Source organism: Chroicocephalus ridibundus, chromosome 23 (assembly GCF_963924245.1).
Source record: "Chroicocephalus ridibundus chromosome 23, bChrRid1.1, whole genome shotgun sequence".
Lineage (NCBI taxonomy): Eukaryota > Metazoa > Chordata > Aves > Charadriiformes > Laridae > Chroicocephalus > Chroicocephalus ridibundus.
The window spans coordinates 458,952-485,025 of NC_086306.1; the positions used below are offsets into that span (position 1 = coordinate 458,952).

General features: G+C 60.7%; 3 protein-coding genes across 8 annotated transcripts in view; all 3 read left to right on the plus strand.

Moving 5' to 3' along the window:
• The window catches only part of OGDH (oxoglutarate dehydrogenase), a 34,818-nt gene extending 34,517 nt beyond the window's left edge, over positions 1-301 (plus strand). For all 6 annotated transcript variants that reach the window (XM_063358764.1, XM_063358763.1, XM_063358765.1 and 3 more), the window contains one exon: positions 76-301. In XM_063358764.1, the coding sequence (XP_063214834.1) occupies positions 76-196 (121 nt within the window). In that variant the 3' untranslated portion in view covers positions 197-301. The remainder of the gene's footprint in view (positions 1-75) is intronic.
• A 157-nt stretch (positions 302-458) lies between these two features.
• Positions 459-8,737, plus strand: ZMIZ2 (zinc finger MIZ-type containing 2). The gene is made up of 19 exons (XM_063358762.1): positions 459-1,672; positions 1,857-1,929; positions 2,001-2,115; positions 2,410-2,612; positions 2,699-2,891; positions 2,972-3,226; positions 3,309-3,482; positions 3,579-3,644; positions 3,726-3,897; positions 4,553-4,697; positions 5,302-5,512; positions 5,602-5,707; positions 6,680-6,837; positions 6,933-7,000; positions 7,122-7,190; positions 7,283-7,530; positions 7,613-7,764; positions 7,883-8,083; positions 8,186-8,737. The coding sequence occupies exons 1-19, from the start codon at positions 1,147-1,149 to the stop codon at positions 8,291-8,293; spliced, it is 3,243 nt and encodes a 1,080-aa protein (XP_063214832.1). The 5' UTR covers positions 459-1,146; the 3' UTR covers positions 8,294-8,737.
• A 528-nt stretch (positions 8,738-9,265) lies between these two features.
• On the plus strand, positions 9,266-11,498 carry PPIA (peptidylprolyl isomerase A). Its single transcript, XM_063358811.1, has 5 exons — positions 9,266-9,415; positions 10,483-10,513; positions 10,622-10,710; positions 10,881-11,053; positions 11,179-11,498. The coding sequence occupies exons 1-5, from the start codon at positions 9,347-9,349 to the stop codon at positions 11,312-11,314; spliced, it is 498 nt and encodes a 165-aa protein (XP_063214881.1). The 5' UTR covers positions 9,266-9,346; the 3' UTR covers positions 11,315-11,498.
• Positions 11,499-26,074: the final 14,576 nt, after the last annotated feature.

Below are 26,074 nucleotides of genomic sequence, written 5' to 3' on the forward strand. Positions count from 1 at the left end.
GGGTGGCTGTGGCGCAGGGGGGGAGCTCAGCCTGCACCTTTTTCTCCCCCCATCACCTCTTTCTTCTCCCCGCAGGTATGCGGGGCGGGAGCCGGCGGCTGCCCCTGCCACCGGCAACAAGAAAACTCACCTGACGGAGCTGCAGCGGCTCCTCGACACAGCCTTCAACCTCGACGCCTTCAAGGACCTGGCCTGAGCGCCAGGCGGCGGCGGCAGCATGCGCCCGCCCGTCTGTCTGTCCCTCTGTCTGTACCCTGCTCGCCTCCCCCAGATCCTTAACTACAGACCTTGTCAAACCCCACGCTGGTGCCTGGACTCCTTGTCTGGCTCGCGCCAGGCCAGTGTCGGTGCAGCCAACCCCGGGGGGGGGGGGCGGGGGGAGGCAGAGGGGCCGGGAGGTGCCCCCTGGCAAAGGGCAGGTGCGACCCTCAGCTTTCCCACCCCCGTCATCCCCCAGGAGGAACTGCTTTCCCGGCTCCGCTCTGGGGGCGTCCGGCGCCATGGGGCCAGCTGCCTCCCCGCTCCCCAGGTCTCCTGTCGCACTTGCCCCGCAGCTGCTGGCTCTCGGGGGTAGGGGGGGGAAGGGCCCAGGTGGGTCTGGCCCCCCCGCCCCCCCCCCCAGCTTCCAGGGCCATCCGTGGGGCTGTGCCTGTCCCGGGGGGAGCCCTGGCCCCTCTGTCCACACCCAGCCTTGGGCTGCTGTGTCCCTCCCCCGGGGGGGGCCTGCGTGGGGGCGACGCCCAGCGGGGGTGGTGGGGCACCCCCAGCAAACACTGTGTCCCCCCGGGGCCACCAGGGGCCTTCAAGCAGGAGGTATTTCCCGCCCCCCCCCCCCCCCCCCCCCCCGCGGTGCTCGCACAAGCGTGTGCCACCTCCCAGCGTGACAGTGCTGCCGCGTTACTGTCCCACTGTCGTCCTGGCACCACACACGCACGCTCGCACGCAGCCCGTGCTCCCACCCTGCCACGCGTGTGTTACACCCCGTCACCCTGCACGCGGTCGCACTGGCGTGTCGCTCATACAGGTGTGTCGTGCTGTCACACACGCGTGTCACGCCGTCACACAGGTGTGCCGTGCCCCCTCACCCCCTGCTCACCCACGCGTGTCACGGCCCCCGCCACGCACGCGTGTTGTGGTGCCGCCCATATGCGCCCTGACCCGTCGCCCCGCGCACGCCGGCACACCTGCCGCAGCCCACCGCCGCGCGCGGCCACGCGCTCCTGTCGCGCTGTCACACGCACGTGCGTCACGCCTCATCGCCCCACGCGGTCGCGCGCGCGCGCGTCGTGCCGTCACGCGGGTGTGCCGCCCCCCCCCCCCCCCCCCCACGCGGTCACACCCGCGCGTCGCGCTGTCACACGCGCGCCCCGCCCTCGCGCGCCGCGTCACGCGCCGGCTGTCACACGCGCGTCGCGCGCCCGCCCACTCCCACCGGCGCTCGGCGCTCGACTGCCCGCGCCTGGCGGGGCGGGGGCGGGGCGGTGCATCCCCGGGATCTCGCGGCCCCATTGTGTGCGCGGGCGGGGCGGTCTCCGGCCGGGACCCGCCCCTCGCCCCGCCCCCTCCGCCCCCCCCCCCCCCCGGCGGCCGCGCGCGCTGAAAATCCCGCGCAGCTTCCGCGCAGCCGCGCGCGCCCGGCGCCGCCAGGGCCATTTTGGGGCCGATCGAGACGGTGAGTGCGGGGGGACGGGCAGGGGACGGGAAGCAAAATGGCTCCCCCCCACCACCCCCCACCCCACCCCACCCGGGCCCCCCCCTGACGTGCACAAGGCACAAACGCCCCCGGGCACGGCGGGGGGGGGGGGGGCGGAGATTGCCGTCCTCTTCATCCCCCCCCCGCGCCTTCATCCCCGCAGCCCCGGTTGAGGGTGACGCCGTCCCGCCGCCGATGAACTCCATGAACCCCATGAAACCCTCCACCCCCCACGGGTGAGCACCCCTCCCCCTCCCCCCCCCCACCCCCCCCATCTTCATTTTAATTAATTTGTTTTTCTTCCTAGTGATGGTTCATTTGCATACGAGGCCGTTCCTTGGCAACCGAGCACCAATCAGCCAGCGGGATCCCTCTCCGTGGTAACCACCGTCTGGGGGGTCAGCAACACCTCCCAGAGCCAGGTACCCCCCCAGCAACCTCAGCCCCCCCCCCCAGGGACCCCCCAGCATCCTTAGCCCCACCCCCTCAAGGAACCCCCCCCAGCATCCTCATCCCCCTCACCCCAGGGACCCCCAGGATCCTCAGATTCCCCCCAGGTACCCTCCAGCATCCTCAGCCCCCCCCAGGGACCCCCCAGCATCCTTAGCCCCACCCCCTCAAGGAACCCCCCAGCATCTTCAGACACCCCCCCCCCCCCCGGGCACCCCAGCCATGGCCACCCCTAGCCTAACCCCTCCACCTCCACACCCCCCCAGGTTTTCGGCAGCCCCATGGGTCCTGGGGGGAGCAGCTCCAGCACCCCGCTGCTGCCCGGGATGGCCAGCACTGGTTCAGGGATGAGCTCGCCGCCGTTCCTGCCGCAGCAGCCCTTTGCTGAGGGAGCGACCGGGAAGGGCTACGTGCAACCGGGCGTCTATGGCCGGAGCAGCTATCCTGGTGGGACAGGCTTTGCCGCCAGGTAAGGCCATCCCCACGCCTCCCACCCTGGCGTGCCTCCCGCCACAGGGCCACTGCACGCCCCTTCCCTGTCTCTCTGTTCTCCAGCTTCGCTGGTAGCCCTGGTGGCCCCAGCGGGATGGGGCTCCCCTCGCATGCCGGCCGGCCTCCCACCGACTTCACCCAGGCGGCTGCTGCCGCCGCCGTGGCTGCTGCTGCCGCTACTGCCACGGCCACGGCTACGGCGACAGTGGCAGCACTGCAGGAGAAGCAGAGCCAGGAGCTGAGCCAGTATGGCACGGTAAGAGCCCTGCCACAGCAGAGCCAGGGGGCCGCCAGCTGCCACTGCCGCGCTGTGATCCCCATCTCTCCCTGCCACAGATGGGCGCAGGGCAGCCCTTCGGCAGCCAGTTCCTGCCCCACGCCGGACCCCGCGGCCCTGCCGGCATGAGCCCAGCTGGCATGGCAGGTGTCATGGCTTCCTCTGGCGTCTCCCCCGTCAGCATGAGCCCTGTGCGGACACCCGGTGCCGGCCCCCTGTACAGCGGGCAGCGGGTGCCCCAGCACAGCTACCCCGGCCCCCCCCCAAGCCAGCAGCTCCCCCGCCAGGGCCTCAAGCGGGCGTACTCCAGTGAGGTGAGCATCCGCACCGGCGGGGTCTGCGGCGTGCCGTCACGGTCCCCCCTCCCTGCTGGCACTGACCGCCCCGGCCCTGCAGGGATATGCGGCGCAGCAGTACCTCCAGGGCGGGCAGTACGCTGCAGCTGGTGCCCAGTACGCCCCCAGCGCCCCCCAGCCCTCTGCCCCGTCCCCCTCCTACCCTGGCCACAGGCTGCAGCAGGGCATAGGCCAGTACCTCTCTGCCTCGGGCAACGCTGGACCCTATTACAAGGTACCGATGGGGAGACGGTGGGCATGAGGGGAACGGGGGGGATGGGTGCCTGCTGTCCCCTGGTGCCACCCCCCGGGGGCCTTCCTCCTCCCACAGCCAGCTGACCAGTTCAATGGGCAGAGCGTTGGCTTCACCACCTACAGCCAGGCGGCCGTTAACGGGGTGAGTCCCGGCAGCGGGTGGGGTGGTGGTGGGGTCAATGCCGTCCCGGCCGGGCGCTGAGGGTGCACGGTGCCTCTGCAGCCGGGCCGGTCGCTGCCGGGGTACCCCAGCTCGCCGCTGGCCGGGAACCCCACGCCGCCCATGGCGCCAGGCAGCGGCATCCCCCCCTACGCATCCCCGGGTCAGGATGTCAAGTCGCCCTTCCTGACGGACATGAAGCCCAGCGTCACCTCCCTGCACCCATCCCCCTCGGGTAAGTGTCCCCGCTGGGGGAGGGGGGGGGCGCTGCCGCGGGGGGGGACACTGGCGGGGGTGGCACATCACAGACACCCCCCCATCCCGCCGGGCCCGGGTGTAGGCGCCGCTGGTGGCGGCCCGGTAGCCGTTGCCCCTTTAAGGGGAGCGTGCTGCAGGGAGGCATCGCAGGGAAAGGGCGGGGCTTCCGCGCGGGGGCGTGGCCACTGCCGGGGTTTCGCGGGGGGTGGGTGGGTGGGAGGGGCCTCGCGGGCTTTGGCCAGTGGGAGGGAGGTTTGAGGCAGTGGGTGGGGCTTCGCGCGAAGGGGCGGGGCTGCGCGTAGTAGGCAGTGCCTGTGACAAGGGCGTGGCCTCAGTGGGCGGGGCCTCAGTGGGCGGGGCCCCGGGAGCGGCTGCTTTGGGAGGCGGGGCTTCTTGCACGGGGTGGGGTGCCCTGGAGTGGGCGGGGCTCAGGAATGGGCGAGGTGTGGCTGTAGGGGGAGGGGCTTCTTGCAGGGGGTGTGGCCTCCCGGAGGGGGAGGGGCTTCCTGCAGTGACAGAGGCCTCTTTGTGGGGGCGGGGCCTCCCGCAGGGTGGGTTCCGAGGCAGTGGGCGGGGCTTTTCGGGGCGTGGCCTGGGCGTGGGGTGTGGTCCCTGCTGAGGCGTCCCCGCAGGGCCGGCGCCCGGGGAGGAGCTGCGGCTGACCTTCCCGGTGCGGGACGGCGTGGTGCTGGAGCCCTTCCGCCTGCAGCACAACCTGGCCGTCAGCAACCACGTCTTCCAGCTGCGTGACTCTGTCTACAAGACCCTCATGATGAGGTGGGGGGGCGTGGCAGGGCGCGGCAGGGCGTGGCGCGGCACCACGTGGCACAGAGCAGCACAGCGGTGCGATGCAGTGGCTGCTTGGCAGGGCGGTGCCATGCAGCGCGGCGTGGCGCTGCGCAGTGTGGCGTTGCGTCGTGGTGCGTGGCACAGCGCGGCATGGCGGCACGCGGCGCGGTTCAACACGGCACAGTGCTGTACGGTACAGTGGCACCCAGAGGCCTCGGCACAGCGCGGTGCTGGACGCATGGCGGTGTTTGGCATGGCATGGTGCCATACGGCACTGTAGTACGTGGCGTGGCTTAGCATGGCACTGCAGTGTGGTAGCGCCCGGTGCGGTTTGCCACAGTGCCGTACGGTGCGGCAGTACATGGATGGCACACCTCGGCACAGGGCGTATCTGGCACAGCATGGTGCTGCGTGTCGTGGCTCGGCATGGCACAGTGCCGCGTGGTGTGGTGGCACCCAGTGTGGCATGGCCTGGTGGCACACAGGGTGGCTTGGCACGGTGCTGTATGGTGCGGCGGTACCCAGTGTGGTAGCTCGCGGGTGTGGCACGCCCCCTGCCACACCCCAGCCACACCCTGCCCTGCCCCACCAGGCCTGACCTGGAGCTGCAGTTCAAGTGCTACCACCACGAGGACCGCCAGATGAACACCAACTGGCCGGCCTCCGTCCAGGTCAGCGTCAACGCCACACCGCTCACCATCGAGCGCGGTGACAACAAGACCTCCCACAAGCCGCTCTACCTGAAGCACGTCTGCCAGCCCGGCAGGAACACCATCCAGATCACTGTCACCGCCTGCTGCTGCGTGAGTCACCGGGGAGGTCCTGGGCGGGGGTGGGGTGGGGGAGTGGTGGCAGCTGGGGCCGTGGCTCAGCGTCCCCCATCTCTCCGCAGTCCCACCTCTTTGTCCTGCAGCTGGTGCACCGGCCCTCGGTGCGCTCAGTGCTGCAGGGTCTCATCAAGAAGCGCCTGCTCCCTGCCGAGCACTGCATCACCAAAAGTGAGCACCACTGCCGGCATGCTTGGGGACGGGGACACAGACACCCTTATCGGGGCCTCTGCAGCGGTGGTGGTGGTGGGGACAACATCTTGGTCAGGGGCAGCAGCACAGTGTGGGTGTACACCCTCATCCAGGGGCTCTGGCGTGCTGGGGGGACACCCTGGTTGGGGGCTGCAGCACAGTCGGGGGGACACTGTGGTCTGGGGGCTCCAGCGTGGTGGTGGGAAGACACCCTCATCCAGGGGTCTCCGGCATGGGGGGGACACACAGCCTGGTCGGGCTGCAGCACAGTGGGGACACACACCCTGGTTGGGGGGCTCCAGCATGGAGAGGACAATGACACACTGGTCCGGGGACTCTGGTATGGTGAGGGGGACACCATGGTCCAGGGGCTCTGGCGTGGGGGACACCTTGGTTGGGGGCTGCAGCACAGTGGGGGACACGCACTGGGCTGAGGACTCTGACATGGCCAGGGGACACACCCTGGTCTGGGGGCTCTGGCACGGTGCAGGGAGACACCCTCATCTGGTACGGAGGGGGGGGAACACCCTGATCAGGGGCTGCAGCATAGTGGGGGACACACACCCTGGCTCCAGCATCGGTGGGGGGGGGAAATAGGGACACAACACCTTGATCTGGGGGCTCGGGCATGGTGGGGGAGGACGCCCTCATTTGGGGGCTCTGGCACAGGTGGAAACACATTGCTCGGGGTCTGCAGTATGGTGGGGGACACGTGCTGGTCTGAGAACTCTGGCACAGGGCGGGTGGACACCCTGGTCCAGAGCTGCAGCATGGGTGGGGGACGGGACCCCCTGCTCCGGGGATTCCAGCACGGTGGGGGGGACGACACACTGGTCCAGGGCTGCAGAATGATGGGGTGGATGCGGCACCATGCCCAGGTGCCACACCCATCCCAACGCCCCAGTTCTGACCCTCGGTGCCCCTCACCCCCCCCCCGCCTCCCCAACACAGTCAAGCGCAACTTCAGCAGCGGGACCATCCCAGGGACCCCGGGGCCCAATGGCGAGGATGGCGTGGAGCAGACAGCCATCAAGGTGTCCCTCAAGTGCCCCATCACCTTCCGGAGGATTCAGCTCCCAGCCAGGGGCCACGACTGCCGGCACATACAGGTAGGGAGGGGGGCGGGGGGCTGGGGGGTTGTGTTGTGTCCCCCCCCCTCCCTGCACCCCCTGCTGCCGGCTCAGCTGCTGCCCTGTCCCTGCAGTGCTTCGACCTGGAGTCCTACCTGCAGCTCAACTGTGAGAGGGGGACGTGGCGGTGTCCTGTCTGCAAGTGAGTGGGGGACTGACAGGGTCGTGTCCTGGGTTCCCTGCCTGCGGGGAGGGGGGCGGGGGGTGTTCCCTGCCTGTGGGTGGGGGTTACCCGCCCTCACCCTGCCTCTCCCTGCCGGCAGTAAGACGGCTCTGCTGGAGGGGCTGGAGGTGGACCAGTACATGCTGGGCATCCTGATCTACATCCAGAAGTAAGTACTCCATCCCTCTGTGACCGGCCCTATGCCACCGGCATGGACCCCCCCCCTCAACTGGCCCTTCACCACGCTCCTGCCACCCCCAGCTCAGAGCACGAGGAGATCACCATCGACCCGACCTGCAGCTGGAAGCCCGTCCCGGTCAAACCCGACGTCCACGTCAAGGAGGAGCCGGAGGGGCCGGCAATGAAGCGGTGCCGGACCCTCAGCCCCACGCACATGGTGCTGCCCAACATCATGGAGATGATCGCGGCGCTGGGGCCCGGCTCCGTGCCCTTCCCGGCGCTGCCGCCGCCACCGCCCGCGGGGGCCACCACCGACTACGGTGCCCCGGGTACGGGGGGACCCGCGGGGGACGGGCCCTGGCCATGTCCCCCCTCCCCCACCCCACTCACTTGCCTCCTTTCCTCCTGCAGGTCCCAGCTTTCCAGGGCCCGGGGGGTTCCCTGAGCCGTTCCCTCCCCCCGGCACCCCGACGCTGAGCGATTTCACGCCGGGACCCCCCCCCATCTCCTACCAGTCTGACATCCCCGGTGGCCTCCTGCCCCCCGAGAAGCCCCCCGCGCAGGTCAGCTGGGCTGCGGGTGGGAGGCTTCCCCCCCCCTCCCCCGGCCCCCCCATCTCCTCTTGGGGGGGTCGCGGGGGAGGACGGGGGGGGGGTCTCACTGCCGCTTCCCCCCCACCAGCTGCCCCCGCCGGGGCGGATGGAGCCCTCCCACCCCCCGGTGCAGCCGGGGCTGCACAACACCCCCCCGGGCAGCCAGCCGCCACAGCCGCTGCACCACCGGAGCGCACCAGCGCGGCCCCCCCCGGGCCCCCCCGCCGCCGACCTCGCCTTCCCTCCGGCTATGGCCGGGCCGGGCGACGGCGCCGAGCCTGCCCTGGACGTGAGTACCCCGGGGCTGGGGGGGGGGGGTGGCGGCTGGCCCTCCCGCCGCCGGCTGGGGACGGGGCCGGTGGTCTCACGCTGCCCCCCCCCCCCCCCGCAGCTGCTGCCCGAGCTGACGAACCCCGACGAGCTGCTCTCCTACCTGGGCCCCCCCGACCTCCCCGCCAGCAGCAACGACGACCTCCTCTCCCTCTTCGAGAACAACTAAGCCATCCATCCATCCTGCCCCCCCCCGCCCCCGCCACCACGGACCCCGCCACGGGGCCGGGGGGTGGGGAAGCACCGGCGTGCCCCTGCCGCCGCGGAGCCGGGACAACCCCCCCAAAAGGGGGTTTCCCCTGAAGGGACAGACGGACGGGCTCGCCTCCGCCCTCAGAAGCACAAGGCTGTACATAGTGTAGAAACACTACTGCCCCCCCCGCGACCCCCACCCCTTATTTAAAGGCAAGTGCGTCGCCGCGGGGCCGCACCGCGCCGCTGTATAAATGTGCATAACGCCGCCCCCCCGGCGGGGGCGGGGAGGACGGTGGGGCTCGGCCCCGCCGCCCCCCCCGCCGCCACCGCCCCCCTCCCTCCCTCCCTCCCTCCCCCCACCCCCCCCCCCGCCGCCGCCGAGCTCCCTGTACCGCGTCCTTATCGCTGCCTATTAAAGGATTTCGTTTCGGCGGGGCTCACGCTTGTCCCCCTCCGTCCTTTGTCACCCTGCGGTGGGGCCGGCCCCACGCCACCCCCTCACCTCCCCCCCACCTCCCCACGCGGGGGTAGGGGGGGCGAGTGGGGGCGGGCTGGATGGATCCTGCGGCCCGGCCGGTCGGCGGAGCGTGTCCGCCGCCACCGGTCACGCCAGGCGGGCAGCGCTGCCGGCACCCGGCATGGCGGGGGGGGGGCCTGCCCGGGCCGGGGGTCCTGGAGGGCGGGGAGCGGGATCCGAGCTCCCCCCTCCTCCCCCGCACCGCCCCCCCCCGCACCGCCTCCCCGCCGCCGGCATCGCGCATGCGCGTCCCGCCCGGCCCAGCCGCCAGACCCGCGCGCGCCCCCCGCCCCCGCCTTTTTTTCTTCCCCTTCCCCCCCGCCTTTCCAAGCGCGGCGCCGCTGATTCGCCGCCCGCCCCGCCACTCCGCCACAAGACCAGCGGCCGTTGGGCGGCGCCGCCGGGGAGGCGGGTCCTCCTCGGCCCTATATAAGCGGCGGCGCGTACCCCTTCTCCTTCTGCTGCGCCGCGCCCGCCGCACGGAGCCGTCGCCGCCGCCCCGGTCCCGCCATGGCCAACCCCGTCGTCTTCTTCGACATCGCCGCCAACGGCGAGCCCCTGGGCCGCGTCACCTTCGAGGTGGGGGCGGGTGGGCTGGGGGACAGGCCGGGGGAGAGCAGGCGGCGCTGGGGTAGGGGCCCCTGCCGCCATTTCCTCGCCGGGGCCGTGAGGGGCGGTGGGCGCCGCACCTGCGCGGCCGCGGGGCCCGCGGTGCCTCCACGTGGCTGCGGGCCTCCGCGGGGATGGTATGGGCGTCCCGGGCCGCTCGGCCACGGCGGCGGCGGGGAGGGAACAAAGGCCCCGCCGCGGGGCGCAGGATGCGGCCGGCCTCTCTGGGGAGGTGGCGGCGGTGGTGAGTGCTCGCCCAGGGCGTGCCGTCGCCCGCGGCCATTGCCCTCCCCCGCACCTGCCGCCCCCCCCCCCCCCCGGCCCCGCCACTAGCCCGCGTTCCAGGAGCTTCCGCTCCGCCCCGGCGGCGGGGCAGCGGCTGCCCGCGCCGCCATTTTGTCCCGTTCTTCTCCCCCTCGCCCCATCAGCCCCCGGACTCGCCCGGCGCATCGGAGCGAGCCGCGTTCCCCCCCCTCGGGGATGCTCCCAGGGCTCCCGCTGCGCTCCCGCGTCCCGGAGCGGCGGCAGGCGGATGGCCGGGGATTATCGCTGCCAAAAGAATGCGTTTAACGCCCTGCGAGGCGAGCGGCCGCGGCGTGAGGCATCCCCGGCACGCCCGGGCGCTGCGCCCCAGGAATGGCCGCGCTGCGGCTGCCGCAGAGCCCCGCCTGGCAGCGCAGATGGCGGCTGCTGCCCAAAACCCACCTGGAGCCGCGGGGCGGCGGCGAGCGCCCTGCCCGGGGGAGCTCCCGGCAAAGAGGTTTTTAATTTAATCCCAGCCAGCGGAACGAATGCGCATCTGCCCCGCTGGGGAGGCGTGGGGCGTATTTAAAGTTGTTTGGATGCCATGTCCGTTAGTGCAGAGTTTCCAGATGAAAGCGTGAGGCGGGGAATATTCTGCGGCCACAGGCATGGCCGGGATTCACCTCCTGGAGGGAAGCCCAGCGCTCTCAGCAGCGAGGGGGGGTATCCCCGCAGGCTGGGCATGCGGCCCGTCTTCACCCCAACTTCACTAACAACCTCTCCTCTCTTTGCAGCTGTTTGCAGACAAGGTCCCCAAGACAGCAGGTTGGTAAAGCAGCGCTGGCCGCGCTGCGGCTGCACCAAACCCTGATGCTCTCCTTAACTGTGGACAAAACGAGTCCAGTTCATGGTGGTTTTCCACTTCCTTTGCAGAAAACTTCCGTGCCCTGAGCACTGGTGAGCAGGGATTCGGCTACAAGGGGTCCTGCTTCCACAGAATCATTCCTGGGTTCATGTGCCAGGTGTGTGATGCTCCCGCTGCAGCAGGGAGGTGGGTGGGTGAGGAGATCTGGCGCTTGCGTGGGTTTTGGAGTTGAGTGCTGGCAGATTTGGGGTGGGAAGGTGGGTCTGCCTGCTGCCACGGCTGGTTCAAGAGTCTGCTCCTGTGACCTGAAACGCCACTTCTTCGCAGGGTGGTGACTTCACGCGCCACAACGGCACTGGCGGCAAATCCATCTATGGGGAGAAGTTCCCTGATGAGAACTTCATCCTGAAGCACACGGGCCCTGGCATCCTGTCCATGGCCAACGCTGGCCCCAACACGAATGGCTCCCAGTTCTTCATCTGCACTGCCAAGACCGAGTGGTGAGTTTGGGGCTGCAGGATGGCAAGCTGGGAGTCCCTGGTGGGGAGGTGACATGCCAGGCTGGGTGCCCAGGCCCTCGCATGGGGATGGCAGGTGCCAGCTCTGACCAATGCTTCTCCTGCAGGTTGGATGGCAAGCATGTTGTCTTCGGCCGCGTCAAGGAGGGGATGAATGTGGTGGAGGCCATGGAACGCTGTGGTTCTAAAGATGGCAAAACAAGCAAGAAGATCACCATTACTGACTGCGGGCAGCTCTCATAAACCCTTGTCTTAACAACTGACCATTCCTTCAGCAGCCTGGGCGCTGTGCCCCGCTGCAGCTCACCCTGTCCCACCCTGCTCCTGACTTACTGCTGCGTTTCTACGGGGTCTCAGCCACATGTGCACGGTCCAGCTGGGCCGCAGTTACCTTGTATGAATCTTAAATAAAACGAGTTAAACCACAGCGCCCCTCTTCCCTTCCCTTCCTGGGGGTTGTGGGGCTGGTCGGGGGGGAGTTGGGGTTTTGGGGGGGCACCTTCAGTGTAGCTACACCAGGCCCTCAGTAGGGTCCAGGATGAACAGGTGCAATGGTCCCACTAAGGGAAGGTCCAGGTGTGGGAGGATCCTAGTGCTCCCAGTTTAAGCAACCCAGTTTGCAGGGAGCTCTGTGTCAGGGGGACCTCAGTGGTCCCTGTTTGGGGGTGTCCAGCTCTGCTAAGATTCCCAGTTTAGTGCAGCCCTGGTTTGGGGTGAGGTGGTCCCGGTTGAAGGGTGCCCAGCTTTAGGATGATCCCAGCGCTTCCTTCCAGTTTGAGGGTGGTTGGTGGTACTTTGTGGGGTGCACCACTGCCTGTGCTGAGAGCTGGGGCTGAGCTGGGAGGGGTCTGCTTTGGAGCTGGGCTCTGGTGTGGCTGAGGGGTCTGGGCGAGTGCAGGGCCTTGGTGGTAGCGAGACTGAAGGCACTGCTGAGGGCTAGCAGCCGCTTTCCCTCTGGCACCTTTGGTGTGGGAGCTCGAGGTGGTGGGTGTGCCATTTGTACCTGGGCTGTTCATGGAGTCACTGAATGGTTTGGGCTGGGAGGGTTAAAGGTCAATTTAGCCCAACCCACTGCCATGAGCAGGGACATCTTCAACTAGACCAAGTCGCTTGGAGCCCTGTCCAACCTGGCCTGGAATGTTCCCAGGGATGGGGCATCCACCATCTCTGGGCAACCTCTGGGCCATTGTCTCACCACCCTCACAGTAAAGAATTCCTGAGATCTTGTCTGAATCTCCCCTCTTTTAGTTAAAAACCATTACCCCTTGTCCCATCACAACATGCCCTGCTAAAATGTTTGTCCCCAGCTTTCCTGGAGCCCCTTGAGGGACTGGAAGGGGCTGGAAGGTCTCCCCGGAGCCTTCTCTTCTCCAGGCTGAACCCCCCCAGCTCTCTCAGCCTGTCCCCACAGCAGAGGGGCTCCGGCCCCCCTGGCACCTCTGGGGCCTCCTCTGGCCCCGCTCCAACAGCTCCGTGTCCTTCTGCTGTTGGTGGCCCCAGAGCGGGGTGTCTGTCTCCCCCGAGCGGAGCAGAGGGGCAGAATCCCCCCCTCGCCCTGCTGCCCACGCTGCTGGGGATGCAGCCCAGGCTGCGGGGGGTTTCTGGGCTGTGAGTGCACATTGCTGGGTCATAATCATTTTTTCATCCACCAGTATCCCCAAGTCCTTCTCGTCAGGGCTGCTCTCAATCCATTCTTCCCCCAGCTTGTGCTCTGCCGGGGGTTGCCTAGGCCTAGGTGCAGGACCCTGCACTTGGCCTGGTTGAACTTCATGAGGTTCGCACAGGCCCACCTCTCCAGCCTGTCCAGGTCCCTCTGGATGGCATCCTGTCGCTCAGGTGTGTCAACTGCACCACACGCCTCAGTGTCATCCACAAACCTGCTGAGGGTGCACTCGATCCCATTGTCTATGTCATCGATGAAGATATTGTCCCCGCTTACTGCAGGGGGGGTTGGATTAGATGACCTTAAAAGATCCCTTCCAACCCAACACATTCAATGATTCTATATTGAACAGTATTGACCCCAGTACGGACCCCTGAGGGACACCACTTGTCACCGATCTCCTTCCAGACATCAAGCTGTTGACCACTCCTCTCTGGAGTCCATGGCCATCTAACCAATTCCTCACCCACTGAACAGCTCCCCCCATCAAATCTGTATCTCTCCAATTTAGAGAGAAGGATGTTGTGGGCGACCATGTGAAAGGCCTTACAGGAGTCGAGATAGATGACATCCGTAGCTCTTCCCTTGTCCACTGATGCATTCACTCCATCGTAGAAGGCCACTACATTGGTCGGGTAGGACTTGCCCGCCATGGAGCCATGCTGGCTGTCTCAAATCACCTCCCTGTCCTCTCTGAGCCTTGGCAGAGCTTCTTGGAGGATCTGTTCCATGATCTTCCCAGGCACAGAGATGAGGCTGACAGGTCAGTAGTTCCCAGGGTCCTCCTTTCTCCCCCTTTTAAACATGGGTACGATGTTTCTCTTTTTCCAGTCGCTGGGGACTCCACTCCCCTGCTCAACCGGGCTCTGGGAGCGTCCCCGACGGATGCTCAGACCCTGGAGGAGGCCAAGGAAGAAATGTCAGAGGGACCTGGAGCCCTGCATGGTTTGGACACAAGGTTGATGGGGGCTATTGGGGTGCAGGCCACGCTGCTGCACCCGGCAGATCCCTGCTCTGGAGCATGAGCGCAGCGACATGGGGGATGTGGAAGGGACAGGTCTCCTCTGACCCCTCAGAGCTGCAGAAGGAGAACGAGAAAACATTGGTGGGTCAAGGAGGAGCTCACATCTCCCCTGCCTGTGTGCTGCAAAGGCTTCCCCGGCACTGACCCGGTTGGCACCAACAGGCCTCTCCCTCCCGCCTCATACAGCACAGAATGGCTTCCCTTGTGCCACGTCCCCCCAGCAGCCAGGACCAACCCTGTGCTCCACCACCTCACCCTCCACAGAGCCCAGCACCAGAAAGGACACCCCAGGCTCCCGGACAGAAGGTGCTTGGAGGGAAAGCTATTGCTGGCCCTCAGCAGCGCTTCCACAGCCCCACCAACGCTGGGGCTCCGTGCCTGCTCTGGCACCTCACCCATGCTAGAGCCAGTCGACAAGGAGAAGGCTGAGGGACTCAACAACTTTTGGGCCTCAGCCTTCACTGGCAGCCTCTCTCCCCACACCCCTCGTGTGGATGGCCCACAAGGCAGGGACTGGGGGAGCAAATCCCTCCCTTTGTAAGAGAAGATCAGGTTTGTGACCACCTGAGGAACCTGAACATACACAAGTCTAGGGCACCTGGTGAGATGCATCCCAGAGCCCCAAGGGAACTGGCTGATGTAGTTGCCAAGCCACTCTCCATGATATCTGAAAAGCCATGGATGTCTCCCCTTACATGGGCAGACCCTGCAGGGAAGGACGCCTGCCTGCTGCCCAACCACACTGCCTCGGCACGGCCCCACCAGCACTCCCCAGGAAGGGACACATGAACATCACAAAGCTTCGCTTCCCCCCCAGCAGGACCAAGACTGACCCCTGGCCTGTAGTATCCAGTTCTGGATGTCAGGTCCACCATCAGACCCAGTTCTTCCTTCTACTCTTGGATTTTCTTTCATGAGGCCATGAAACGAACAGCTCTCCTCTGGACGAAGGTTCTGATCACAGCTCTGAGAGGAAAGAACGTCGAACAGTGGGCATTCAAGGCAGGCACGCTGCGATGGGTCGATGGAGGGAGCAGGTCTGTGCTGCTGCTTCAGGTTCCTCCCAGAGATCATCATCCCTTCAAGGAGAAAGACACAGGTGATGGGCAAAGGGACACAGACATACAAGTTACACCAAGCCAAACCAGAAAGCGCTCAGGCCCTCGCTGCTTTGTGACTGTTCAGCTGGGGGTTTCCAGGACTGACCGAAGACTTGAAGCTGGGGCAAAACACTGCAGTGAGACAAACGCTTCTGTCTTCCCCGGGTATCCCCCCTCTCTCGGGCTATTTTTATACTATTTTTTATCTTCAAAGTGGAGTTTGAGTGACTTTAGTCATACGTACTTTTATTATGACTGGTGTAAAATTCCCTCCCTTCACAATTAAAGGTATAGTTTACGAGAAATTCAGGGCGCAGACTCAAGAAGGAGTGGTGGCACCTTGGAGGTGGGCAGCCTTCGGGATGGAGGTGTGTTTTGGTATTATAATGACATTATAATGAGCAAAGTTCGCACAAAGGACAGCATTTCATCAAAATTTGACAAAATGTTGGCTCCGAGTATCGAGTGGGCAGCTAATTGGCACCTTATCTGTTTCATGGTATCATCCCATTCCCATATCCGCTATACATCACAAGGTAAAGCCGCGGAATAATTGCATCCCGTCCCGTACCTCATGTAGCTTATCAGGGAACCACAGACATTGTATTCTTCATGACAGTGCTGTACTTTTGTATTTTTAGCCAATTCAGTATTTATTCCACACAAGGACCTGCAGCAAGACTGACCGCAGGGACGTCTGGATCAAGAAAGAAGCTGGTGGATGATGAGGCCGCAGAATCAGGGTGGCTTTGCCAAACAACAGCGTGTGTAAGTAACAATTGGCCAAATCGTGTTGGATCTGAACACTTGAAAGGTGCAAGAACCATGCGTAAGACTGCACTCGGGGTCCTCCAGTTGCAAAGGGACACCTCATGCGCACAAACGCAAGAATTCCTCTTGTAATGCTGTACTTTGTGTCCCAACCTCTCTCCTCGGTCGGCCTGGGCCAGTTGCCAAATTTTCGTGACAGCTGGTACTAGCAATGGTTCCACCACAGTTGGGAGCAGCAACTTGGCCCCTCGGAGCAGAGAGGGGGAGGACAAAAACAACCCCAAAGCTCCCCGACTCCCCCCATCCCCACCACTGGGGCAGCATAGGGCAGCATATGTCAGCATCAGAGGGCCACCGGTGCCAGCCTCATCCCTTCCCCTTGGGGAGGAAATTCACCTACCCTCAAAAATCAGGCAGTTGTGGTATGAAAAGTCAAACCCTTGCGAGGCTGGCTGAAACAGGTGCTGGCAGAATGATCAACAGGGGGGCAGAGGCTGTTTGTCCCCAGCAAACTCCCCCCTGCCCCCTGCCGTGGCAGGGGCAGCAGCAGGTCCTGCTTCTCCTGGTGCTCCTACCCCGTCCCAGGATGCCCCCCACCCGCTCGGGCCCCCAGGATCCCACTCAGCACCCACTTCGCTCTCCCCAACAGGGAGGGTCCCTCTCTGGCTGCCGATGGCCTCGGAGGTGCCCGGCAGGAGCGTCACCGCCCCGGCCCCCGCCCTGGCTCAGCGCGGGGTGCAGGGACCCCCGTGCCCCGCACCCTGCCTGGCAGCGCCCAGAGCCCGGTGGAGGCCTTTAAGGAGGATGTGGTGGCCATGGAGGACCGCATCCCCACCGCCGGCCCCCACCAGCCCGCCCTGGCTCCGCCAACCAGCAGAACCACGACAAAGACCAAAGGTGAGGTTTGGGGGGTGGCCGAGCCCGCAGGCGGGTGGCCCGCGCCGAGGACAGCTTGCATCACCCCGGGGTTGGGTTGTCTTTGTTTGCCTTTTCAGCAGCGGTGACCACCCCGGCGGCCCCGGAGAAGCCTGCGGACCTGCCTGAGCAGGGCCCAGATGCCTTTGCCGAGGTCTTTCCCCAGCAGGCAGGTGACACCAACATCAGCGGTACGCTTGCCTGGCACGGACACTATCCCCCATGTCCGTGACAGCTCCAGCTTGAGCACCTTTGTCCGTGAGCTCCCTGACCTCTCAGAGCACATGGCGAAGGGTGGCTGCCGCAAGGACCGAGCAGTGGCAGCGGGGCTGGGGGACTGTCCCCAATACCCCCAACGTTTCCGATGTCCCTGACAGCCCTGCCTTGCTCCACCAGCTCCCCACAGTCTCGGAGCACGGGGCGGAGGGCGACAGCCCTGAGGAGCGAGTGGTGGCAGTGGTGCTGGGGGATGCTGACCCCTCCTGGGGGTGGTGCCATCCCCCTTGCTGGACCCCCAAGAGGACGCAGGGCAGGGTGGTGGCAGCCCTCCCCACCCGGCTGCCAGAGAGTCCTGGGGAGTCTTCTCAGGAGAGTCCTACGGAGGCTTCAGAGGAGAGTCCTCCAGAGAGTCCCCTGAAGGGTTGCCCAGAGGGTCCTCTAAAGGGTCCTCCAGAGAGTCCCCTGCCGAGCCTCCTGCAGATCCCGCTGCTGAATTCCATCCCAGCCCCCCAGCTGCCCCCCAGAGTCATCCGCCCTGAATGGCCCAGCTGGGGGAGAATGCACTGCGGAGGCAGCCCTGCGTGGGTTTGACCTACTCGCCGCTGCTTCTGGGTGTCAGGTTGTATTTTCCCAGCCCCAACCTCAATGATGGTTTTCCCAACAACCTTTATTGATACACCACCCAGGATGACATGGGCCACAACTGGTGCAGGATAACCAAAGCCAACCATACTGGTGCCATCTCAAACCTTCCCCTCTTGGAACTGAGTCTGGAGTGATCGCTGCTCTGTAAGGGTGGTAAATACACCAAATAGCACACTGTCCTTGATTTACAGTCTCTGACGGTCCGCTTGGCCAAGCAGCAGATGACTCCTGGTCTAGGTTGCTCTAGAAGGAAAACAAAACCGACATGATTCTGGAATTCCTTTAGCCTTTGGAAGCTCTAATGGTCCCAGTCTCAATCTCCAAGGCGGGTTTGACGGAGTCCCACATGGTTGACGGTGGTCCACATAACTGATGTTCTTTTGGCAGTTGTTTAACAAGAGAGTGGTGAATCCAGTTAGCCTTCTCTGCAACCTTTACAGCAAAGTAAGTGGTTGCTTACATATACACAGAATATGGACCCTTCCATTTAGGGTCCAACTTTGCTTTGCAAGAGCGGACTTGCATCTCCAGGCTGGATCTCTTGTAATTGCATTCCAGCTGGTACTGCATGAAACCATCTGGCTTGTGCCCTGTTTTCTTGTAGATGTTTTTGTATCCCCAACACGAATTTGTTAACTTGTTCATCACCATCTAAGAGGCTGGTCCTAGCAGGGACAAAGGTCCCAGGTACAGCTAAGGGCCTGCCAAATGCTATTTCTGGTGCTGACAGCCCTAGAGGTTGGCGAGGGGTGTTTCTAATATCCCACAGTACTATTCGAGAAACTTTATGCCACTTGCCACTTCAAACCTACCTGACTACAAGTTTGAGCAATTTTATTTTTGTTCATTCTTTCCATCTCTCCTGATGACTGCGGATCATAGAATCATAGAATGGTTGGAAGGCACTGTTGTACTCTGTTAGCCACTGCATTTACTCTGCACAAACTTCCTCATCATAGGTCGTTTGCACGGCATTTCATCGGGATCTACATTCCCTTGCTAGTCACCATAAATCACCTCTCACACAGCCAGTTCCCTCAGGTACTTAATACCTTTCTCCATGGTGGTCCATTTGCTCGGGCGGCGTTCGATATCATCCTTAAAGGGATACCTGCCCTTTACAGCTGGCAAGAGTCGCCTCCAGAGACTGAGAGTGTTCGACTTTCTCCTAATCGCTTTATCAACGCCTCCATCTCTGGCCGGGTTTCCCAACTGGAAGTGGAAGAGCGTAGCACCTGCGAGAGGAGCGGACAGGAGAGGTGACCCAAAACTGACTAATGGGGTATTCCATCCCATCTGCCTCATGCTCAGTATAAATGCTGAGGGATCAAGGGGTCATCCTCTTTCTTTAATGGCTGCTGTCCGAGAAGGAGTCTGTTCATCTGCCTTTGATCCTGATCCATGCGTTCTTGACTCCAGATCTGGAATCCAGCTCCCATCCGTCGCTGTGTCTGGTCTGGGACTCCCCCAGTGCCTGCCGGTGATGTCATCGTCATCCTGGGAGGTCGATACAGGTTATGTATGTTGTATATACTTCATTTTTTAAATTAATATTGTTATCTTTTGTTTTTATTATTTTATTAATATTTCACAAATATTTAATATTTCATAAATTACTCTTTTACCTTTTCCTTTTTTTAGTTTCTGTTGACTCCTACATTGTTGTATTTGCTCTACTACCTTGCCCTCATCTTTCCAAAATTTCTGGGCCCATTCAGTCCCTGCCTGGGACAGTGCGCAGTTGTGTCTTGCAGTAGTTTATCCATGGCAATTTTGTCTGTGACACCAATTTAATGTCGCATTTAGCGAATAGATAAATTTCATAAGAGGTGAATCCCTTTGCGTTCTAGCTGATCCTCAGAGATTACAGGGGCTAGGGGCGGCTAATTATCTCTTAGTAACAGGCCAATTATTGCCATGACTATAGGCCTGACAGCAGATGCACGAATAGCTGATCTGCCATACGTCCGGCTGCATTCAAAAGCAGCCATCAGGTCATGAATAGTACGGTTTATTCTTATGCAACATTTACAGATTTTTTAAGATCGGGCTGGCAAATGCACTAAACTGCAGTGTAGCTCTAGAGCTTTAAAGATATTTCCCGGGTAAGCACTCGGCAAGGCCAAGGTCACATGTCTTACCAAAAGGCATCCCTTCTGAGGCGGGGGGGACACGCGAGCAGGACAAACATGTCGATCTGTCCCTGCAATTTGGCATCGGATTCTCGTCTCCAACTTTAGGCACGAAATCGGAGTAACACTTACGCCTCTTTTTTGGGCAAAGTGAGTGGGTGGGACTGTGGTCAAGCCATTGTTGCTTATGGTTGGTCAGCATTTGTGTATCTCTTGCGAGCAGTTGGCGCATTTCCTGTGGGAACTGGGAGAACAGGACCACGCGACCCCCACTTCACCTCTTGTCCCCCCTCAGAGCCTGTGGAAACAAAAATCACCAGATCTGCACCCAGTCTCGGTGTCTGTTCTAGGCAACAGGTGTTCGTCAGTGACGCTGAGCTATTTTTTTGCGTGTGCAGCACTTCCACCCTGCGTGGTCTCAAATTAGGGCCACAGTGTTGCGACATCAATGGGGTTATCCTCTTCTTGTAAAGGAGTATAATCGGTAAGCTGAATCATCTTTATGCTAATAGCTTTCATAATGGTTGATTTTACACAAGACATTGCTACACTTAGAACAATTCTAATCACAACAAACATTAACATATATGGTGTTAAATTTTGGATCCCAACGAACAACACCAATTCCAAACCAACTAGACACTTTCAAAAGGCAGCTGCGATTCATTGATTCTTGACATGGGCAGTGTCTTTCTCCACTTGTTGCATTTTGTCTAGTTGAGTGTTGAGATCCTGTGTAACATTAGGGATACGCACCCAGCAGTCTGCGCTGGAGAGGTTTAGATATAGCCTTCATGGCTGTATCTATGTCCAAACAAAATGTCCATTTTGTTGTAACAGCATTTAGTGTCATGTGGTTATGAAGAGCCATTTTTGAAGTAGCTTGTAATTGACTGTTAAGCAACTGTAGACTGACATCGGTAGCATTAGCTAATTTCTCTACTTGGTAGGCTTATTTAACTCATCCTAATCATGTTTGTGTAGTAGCAGACCCAAATCCCCAAAATCTTTCCATCCCCCAAGCTATGCGAAGGGCTACTCCTGGGTCTTGCCATCCTACATATCCTTCCAGTTGTATTTTTGCTCTCTTTGTGCGCGCTACCCAGGGGTCCTTTTCCACGTAGGGCACAATGTCAGGAGACCCAAGGTACCTTGTAGTTCAGGTAACTCAGTCTGTCAAGAGACATACATTTTACCATCTTTACAGGATAAGATCAAACCAGCCAGAGTGTCACCTGTGGCAACATCACAATCATTTTTGAGGCGCAAAATCAGCACTTACTGCTTTGTATGCTATTGTTGTGGTTTAGCCTCAGACAGCAACAAAGAACCGCTCTCTCGTCCCACCCCCACTCCCATGGCGAGGCGGGAGGATCAGAAGAAAAAGGCAAAACTCATGGGTTGAGATAAAGGCAGTTTAACATTACAGCAAAGAGAAGAAGAAAACAACAACAAGAATACTGAGAGAGGAATATACAAAACATGACTACGATAGCACCGCTCACTGACCGGACCTGGGAAGCCCCAGCCCTGCAAAGTGGCAGCTCCCAGGGCATGGCCCACAGGGGATGGAATACCTGTGTCCCTGCCAGGTCCTGGGGAAATTAACCCTTCCCCCACCGGCACCAGGACAGCAGGTTGCCAGTTTGAAAAGGAGCCAGCTCTCTTAACACCCTCGGGTGGATATCGTCAGGGCCCATTGATGTGTAGGGCTCAGGCGCCTGTAATAGCTTCTATACCAACTCTTCCTGGGTTTGTGTTTACGTCAGCCTGGATTGTTGTTCCCAAGGCCAGCCGCCCAACGAAGGGAATTCCCTTTCTTGGGAATAAACTGGTTTTGTGCTAGAAGGGGCTCATTGAGAGGGCTTTAAACTAGATCTGAAGGGGGGGTGGGGATGGTACTGGGCTTGCTGGTGAGGTGCCAGGGTGTAGTTGCTCAGCGCTCGTGGGCCAGTGTGCCAGTATTTCTGAAAGCCAGAAGGCACACCACATCTCAAGGGTCAAAACTACACACACAACTCCCTCTCTGAAATGCTTATACACCAATGCACGCAGCATGGGGAATAAGCAGGAAGAGCTGGAGGTCTGTGTGCGGTTGCGGGGCCATGATCTCATTGCAATTACTGAGACGTGGTGGGACAACTCGCATGACTGGAATGCTGTCATGGATGGCTATGTCCTTTTCAGGAAAGACAGACCAGCGAGGCGTGGTGGTGGAATTGCACTCTATGTGAGAGAGCATTTGGAATGCATCGAGCTCTCACTAGGGGCGGATGAAGAGCGGGTTGAGAGCTTATGGGTGAGGATTAAGGGACAGGCAAATATGAGGGACACTGTTGTGGGTGTTTATTACAGGCCACCTGATCAGGGTGGGGAGACTGATGAGGCTTTCTACAGACAACTGAAGGTAGCCTCGCAAGCGCAGGCCCTGGTTCTCATGGGGGACTTCAATCACCCCGATATCTGCTGGGAAGACCACACAGCCAGGCATGCACAGTCCAGGAGGCTCCTCCAGTGCATTGATGACAACTTTTTGACACAGGTGGTACAGGAGCCAACAAGGAGAGGAGCACTCCTGGACCTGGTACTGACAAACACAGAGGGATTGGTGGAGGACATTAAGGTTGGGGGCACCCTAGGTTGTAGTGATCATGAAATGATTGAGTTCAGGATCATGGGTACTATCCACAAAACAACAACAAGAAGTAAAATTACAACCTTGGATTTCAGGAGGGCTAACTTCGACCTCTTCAAGAAACTGCTTGGAGAGATCCCGTGGGCTAGGGCTCTGGAAGGCAAAGGGGCTCAAGAAAGCTGGTTGATATTCAAAGACCACTTCCTCCAAGCTCAGGGTCGGTGCATCCCTAAGAGAAAGAAATCTGCCAAGGGACGCAGGAGACCTGCATGGTTGAGCAGGGAGCTTCAGAAAAAGCTCAAGTGGAAGAAGGAAGTTTATAATAAGTGGAAGGAGGGACTGACCCCTTGGGAGGATTACAAGAATGCCACCAGAGCGTGCAGGGATGAAACAAGGAAAGCCAAGGCCGCCTTGGAATTAGACCTGGCTAGGGACATCAAGCACAACAAAAAGAGCTTCTACAAGTATATTGGAAGCAAAAGGAAGACCAGGGAAGTTGTAGGCCCACTGCTGAATGAGGCAGGAGTCATGGTGACGGAGGATGTGGAGAAGGCAGAGTTACTGAATGCCTTCTTTGCTTCGGTCTTTTCTGCTCCGCCCAGCCCTCAGGAGTCCCAGGCATTGAATAAAGTAACAGGGAAAGAAGACGACTTCCCTTGGGTTGAGGAGGAGCGAGTGAGGGACCAATTAGATCATCTAGATATTCACAAGTCCATGGGCCCTGATGGGATGCACCCGAGAGTGCTGAGGGAGCTGGCAGAAGTCATTGCTGGGCCGCTCTCCATCATCTTTGAAAAGTCCTGGAGAACAGGCGAGGTGCCTGCGGACTGGAGGAAAGCCAATGTCACTCCAGTCTTCAAGAAAGGCAAGAAGGAGGAGGCGGGGAACTACAGGCCGGTCAGCCTCACCTCCATCCCTGGAAAGATGATGGAACAGCTCGTTCTGGGTGTCATCTCAAGGCATGTAGAGGAAAAGAAAGCTATCAGAAGTACTCAGCATGGATTCACCAAGGGGAAATCATGTCTGACTAACCTGATAGCCTTCTACGATGGCATGACTAGATGGATAGATGAGGGGAGGGCGGTAGATGTGGTCTACCTTGACTTAAGCAAGGCGTTTGACACGGTCTCCCACAGCATCCTCATAGGGAAGCTTAGGAAGTGTGGGTTAGATGAATGGACAGTGGGGTGGATAGAAAACTGGTTGAAAGATAGAGCTCAGAGGGTTGTGATTAGGGGCACAGAGTCTAGTTGGAGACCAGTGACGAGTGGTGTACCCCAGGGGTCAGTACTGGGTCCAGTCCTGTTCAATATATTCATCAATGACCTGGATGAGGGGATAGAGTGCACCCTCAGCAAGTTTGCTGATGACACCAAGCTGGGTGGGGTGGCTGACACACCGGAAGGCTGTGCCGCCATACAGAGAGACCTGGACAGGTTGGAGATCTGGGCAGAGAGAAACCTTATGAAGTTCAACAAGGGAAAGTGTAGGGTGCTGCACCTGGGGAGGAACAACCCCATGCACCAGTACAGGTTGGGTGCTGACCTGCTGGAGAGCAGCTCTGTGGAAAGAGACCTGGGAGTCCTGGTGGACAACAGGATGACCATGAGCCAGCAATGTGCCCTTGTGGCCAAGAAGGCCAATGGCATCCTGGGGTGCATCAAGAGGAGCGTGGCCAGCAGGTCAAGGGAGGTCATCCTCCCCCTCTACTCTGCCTTGGTGAGGCCGCACCTGGAGTACTGTGTCCAGTTCTGGGCTCCCCGGTTCAAGAGGGACAGGGAACTGCTGGAAAGGGTGCAGCGGAGGGCTACGAGGATGATTAGGGGACTGGAACACCTCTCTTATGAGGAAAGGCTGAGGGATTTGGGTCTCTTCAGTCTGGAAAAAAGACGTCTGAGGGGGGACCTTATCAACGCTTATAAATACTTAAAGGGTGGGTGTCAGGACGATGGGGCGAGGCTCTTTTCAGTGGTGCCCGGGGACAGGACAAGAGGCAATGGGCACAAACTGGAACATAGGAAGTTCCACCTAAACATGAGGAGGAACTTCTTTACCCTGAGGGTGGCAGAGCACTGGAACAGGCTGCCCAGAGAGGTGGTGGAGTCTCCATCTCTGGAGACATTCAAAACCCACCTGGACGTGTTCCTGTGTAACCTGCTCTAGGTGACCCTGCTCTGGCAGGGGGGTTGGACTAGATGATCTCCAGAGGTCCCTTCCAACCCTATGATTCTATGATTCTATGATTCTATGATTCCAGGAGAGCATTCTTGAAAAACTCCCAGCACTCACTTGCTCCTCCGGGGAAGCTTCCCGTGGAATCCCTGCCACCTGAGCTCTCAGCAAACTGAGCCTTACTCTTCAAAAATCTGAAATCTTTGCCTCAGTGCTAACCTTCAGGGCGCCCGGCAGGATCCCAGACTCCACAATACTGAGGTGACTGCAGCCGAGGCTGTCACTAACTGAGGCGCTACGAGGCAGGTGGGCTTGGTTTGTGAGTAGCACGTCCAGCATCCTCGTTCCTGCTTGGCACATCTTAAAGCGAGAAAGACTGCAGCCACACAGTCTTCCCTTTTTCCTCTTCTTCTGGTTCAAAAGAGTTGAGAAGTTAAGGGAAAGGTTTTTACTTCAAGTTTTCAGGAGCGTGTTCAAGATGTCTTTTGCGTACCGTTAGACACTGAACAGCGTGAAGGAGTGTGAAGGTTTTAGGCTTTGCATCCTCATCCCTTCCCAGTGCTTCTTCTGACTCGGTGTAACACTCCAAAGTTAGGTAAGGTTTCCAGGTTTTCCCTGGAAGACTTTGTGGACAAGTCCACAGGCCTGCCGAGCCCAGCCGTAGGAGCGGACGCGCTGGCCGTGGAGCTGGTGATGTTGGAGGTGTCGGAGGAGAGAAGTCGAGCAGGGTCTGGTCGCTGGGGCACGGCGGGACCTGCGCATCTGAGCACACCCAGCGCATGGACATATCTGGCATCCACGCGGCCGGGAGAGCAGAACTGACCCCACACTGCTCTTCCAGACACGTTTCGATAGAGCCCATGGGAATGCGGAGAACTGGTGTACCTGTGAGGTCAGAGATGCTCCGTTTGACTCATGAGCAAAAGCAAAAAAAGAGGCACTGGTATTTCAAGCACTCAGTTTTAAGTCCTGTATTTAGGCAACTCTCTCTCATCAGAGTCTCACCAGCGACTCCAAGCTTTCAGTCTCTTTCACCGGTAGGTTCCTGAAGCAACACTGGAGAAGACAGGCCTTGTTTGACTCGATTTCTTAATCCAGAAAGCAAAAAGGATATCTAACTCTCCCTAAGCATCCTCCCCACATCAAAGACAGGGAAAGGTATTTTGAAGGTGTCAACCAATGGGAGGAAGACCTTTGGAAAAGGTCTAACTCGTTCTGGCTGAACACAGTGGATCCCATTAAGGCCGACGTGGCATCTGACTGGCGAGGATCTTCTCCGAGCACGTCAGGTGGCGCAAAGGCCAGAGCACAAGGGCAGTCTTCTCACAACTCTGCTGAGCAGCTGTGACTGAAGTGCAGTAGTTCACAGGCTCAGTAATTCTTTGGCAGCGCCTCTACGTGACGGGGATGCAGCTTTCGCACGTATTTTGCTGTGCACGAGAGGGAACTGCCCCAGAGCCCGCGGGCGAAAGGCTTACATGCTGAGTAAAGTCGGGCTTTTCTTTAGAGAAGTTTTGTTTTCTGTCTTGTGGCCCATTTGACAAAGCAGCCAAGTCTGTCTGCTGTGGGAGTGTTTTGTCCAGAATCGCTTCCAAGCCAAAAAGCAGTGTTTTCCAGGTAACGGCGTGGGGACGAGCCTGGGTTGGCCAGTTTTGCCGCGCTGGGACTCTGCAGGTGTCACAGCCGGTCCCGCTGGGGGCGGTGCCCCAGGGCCGTGGCTGCGGTGG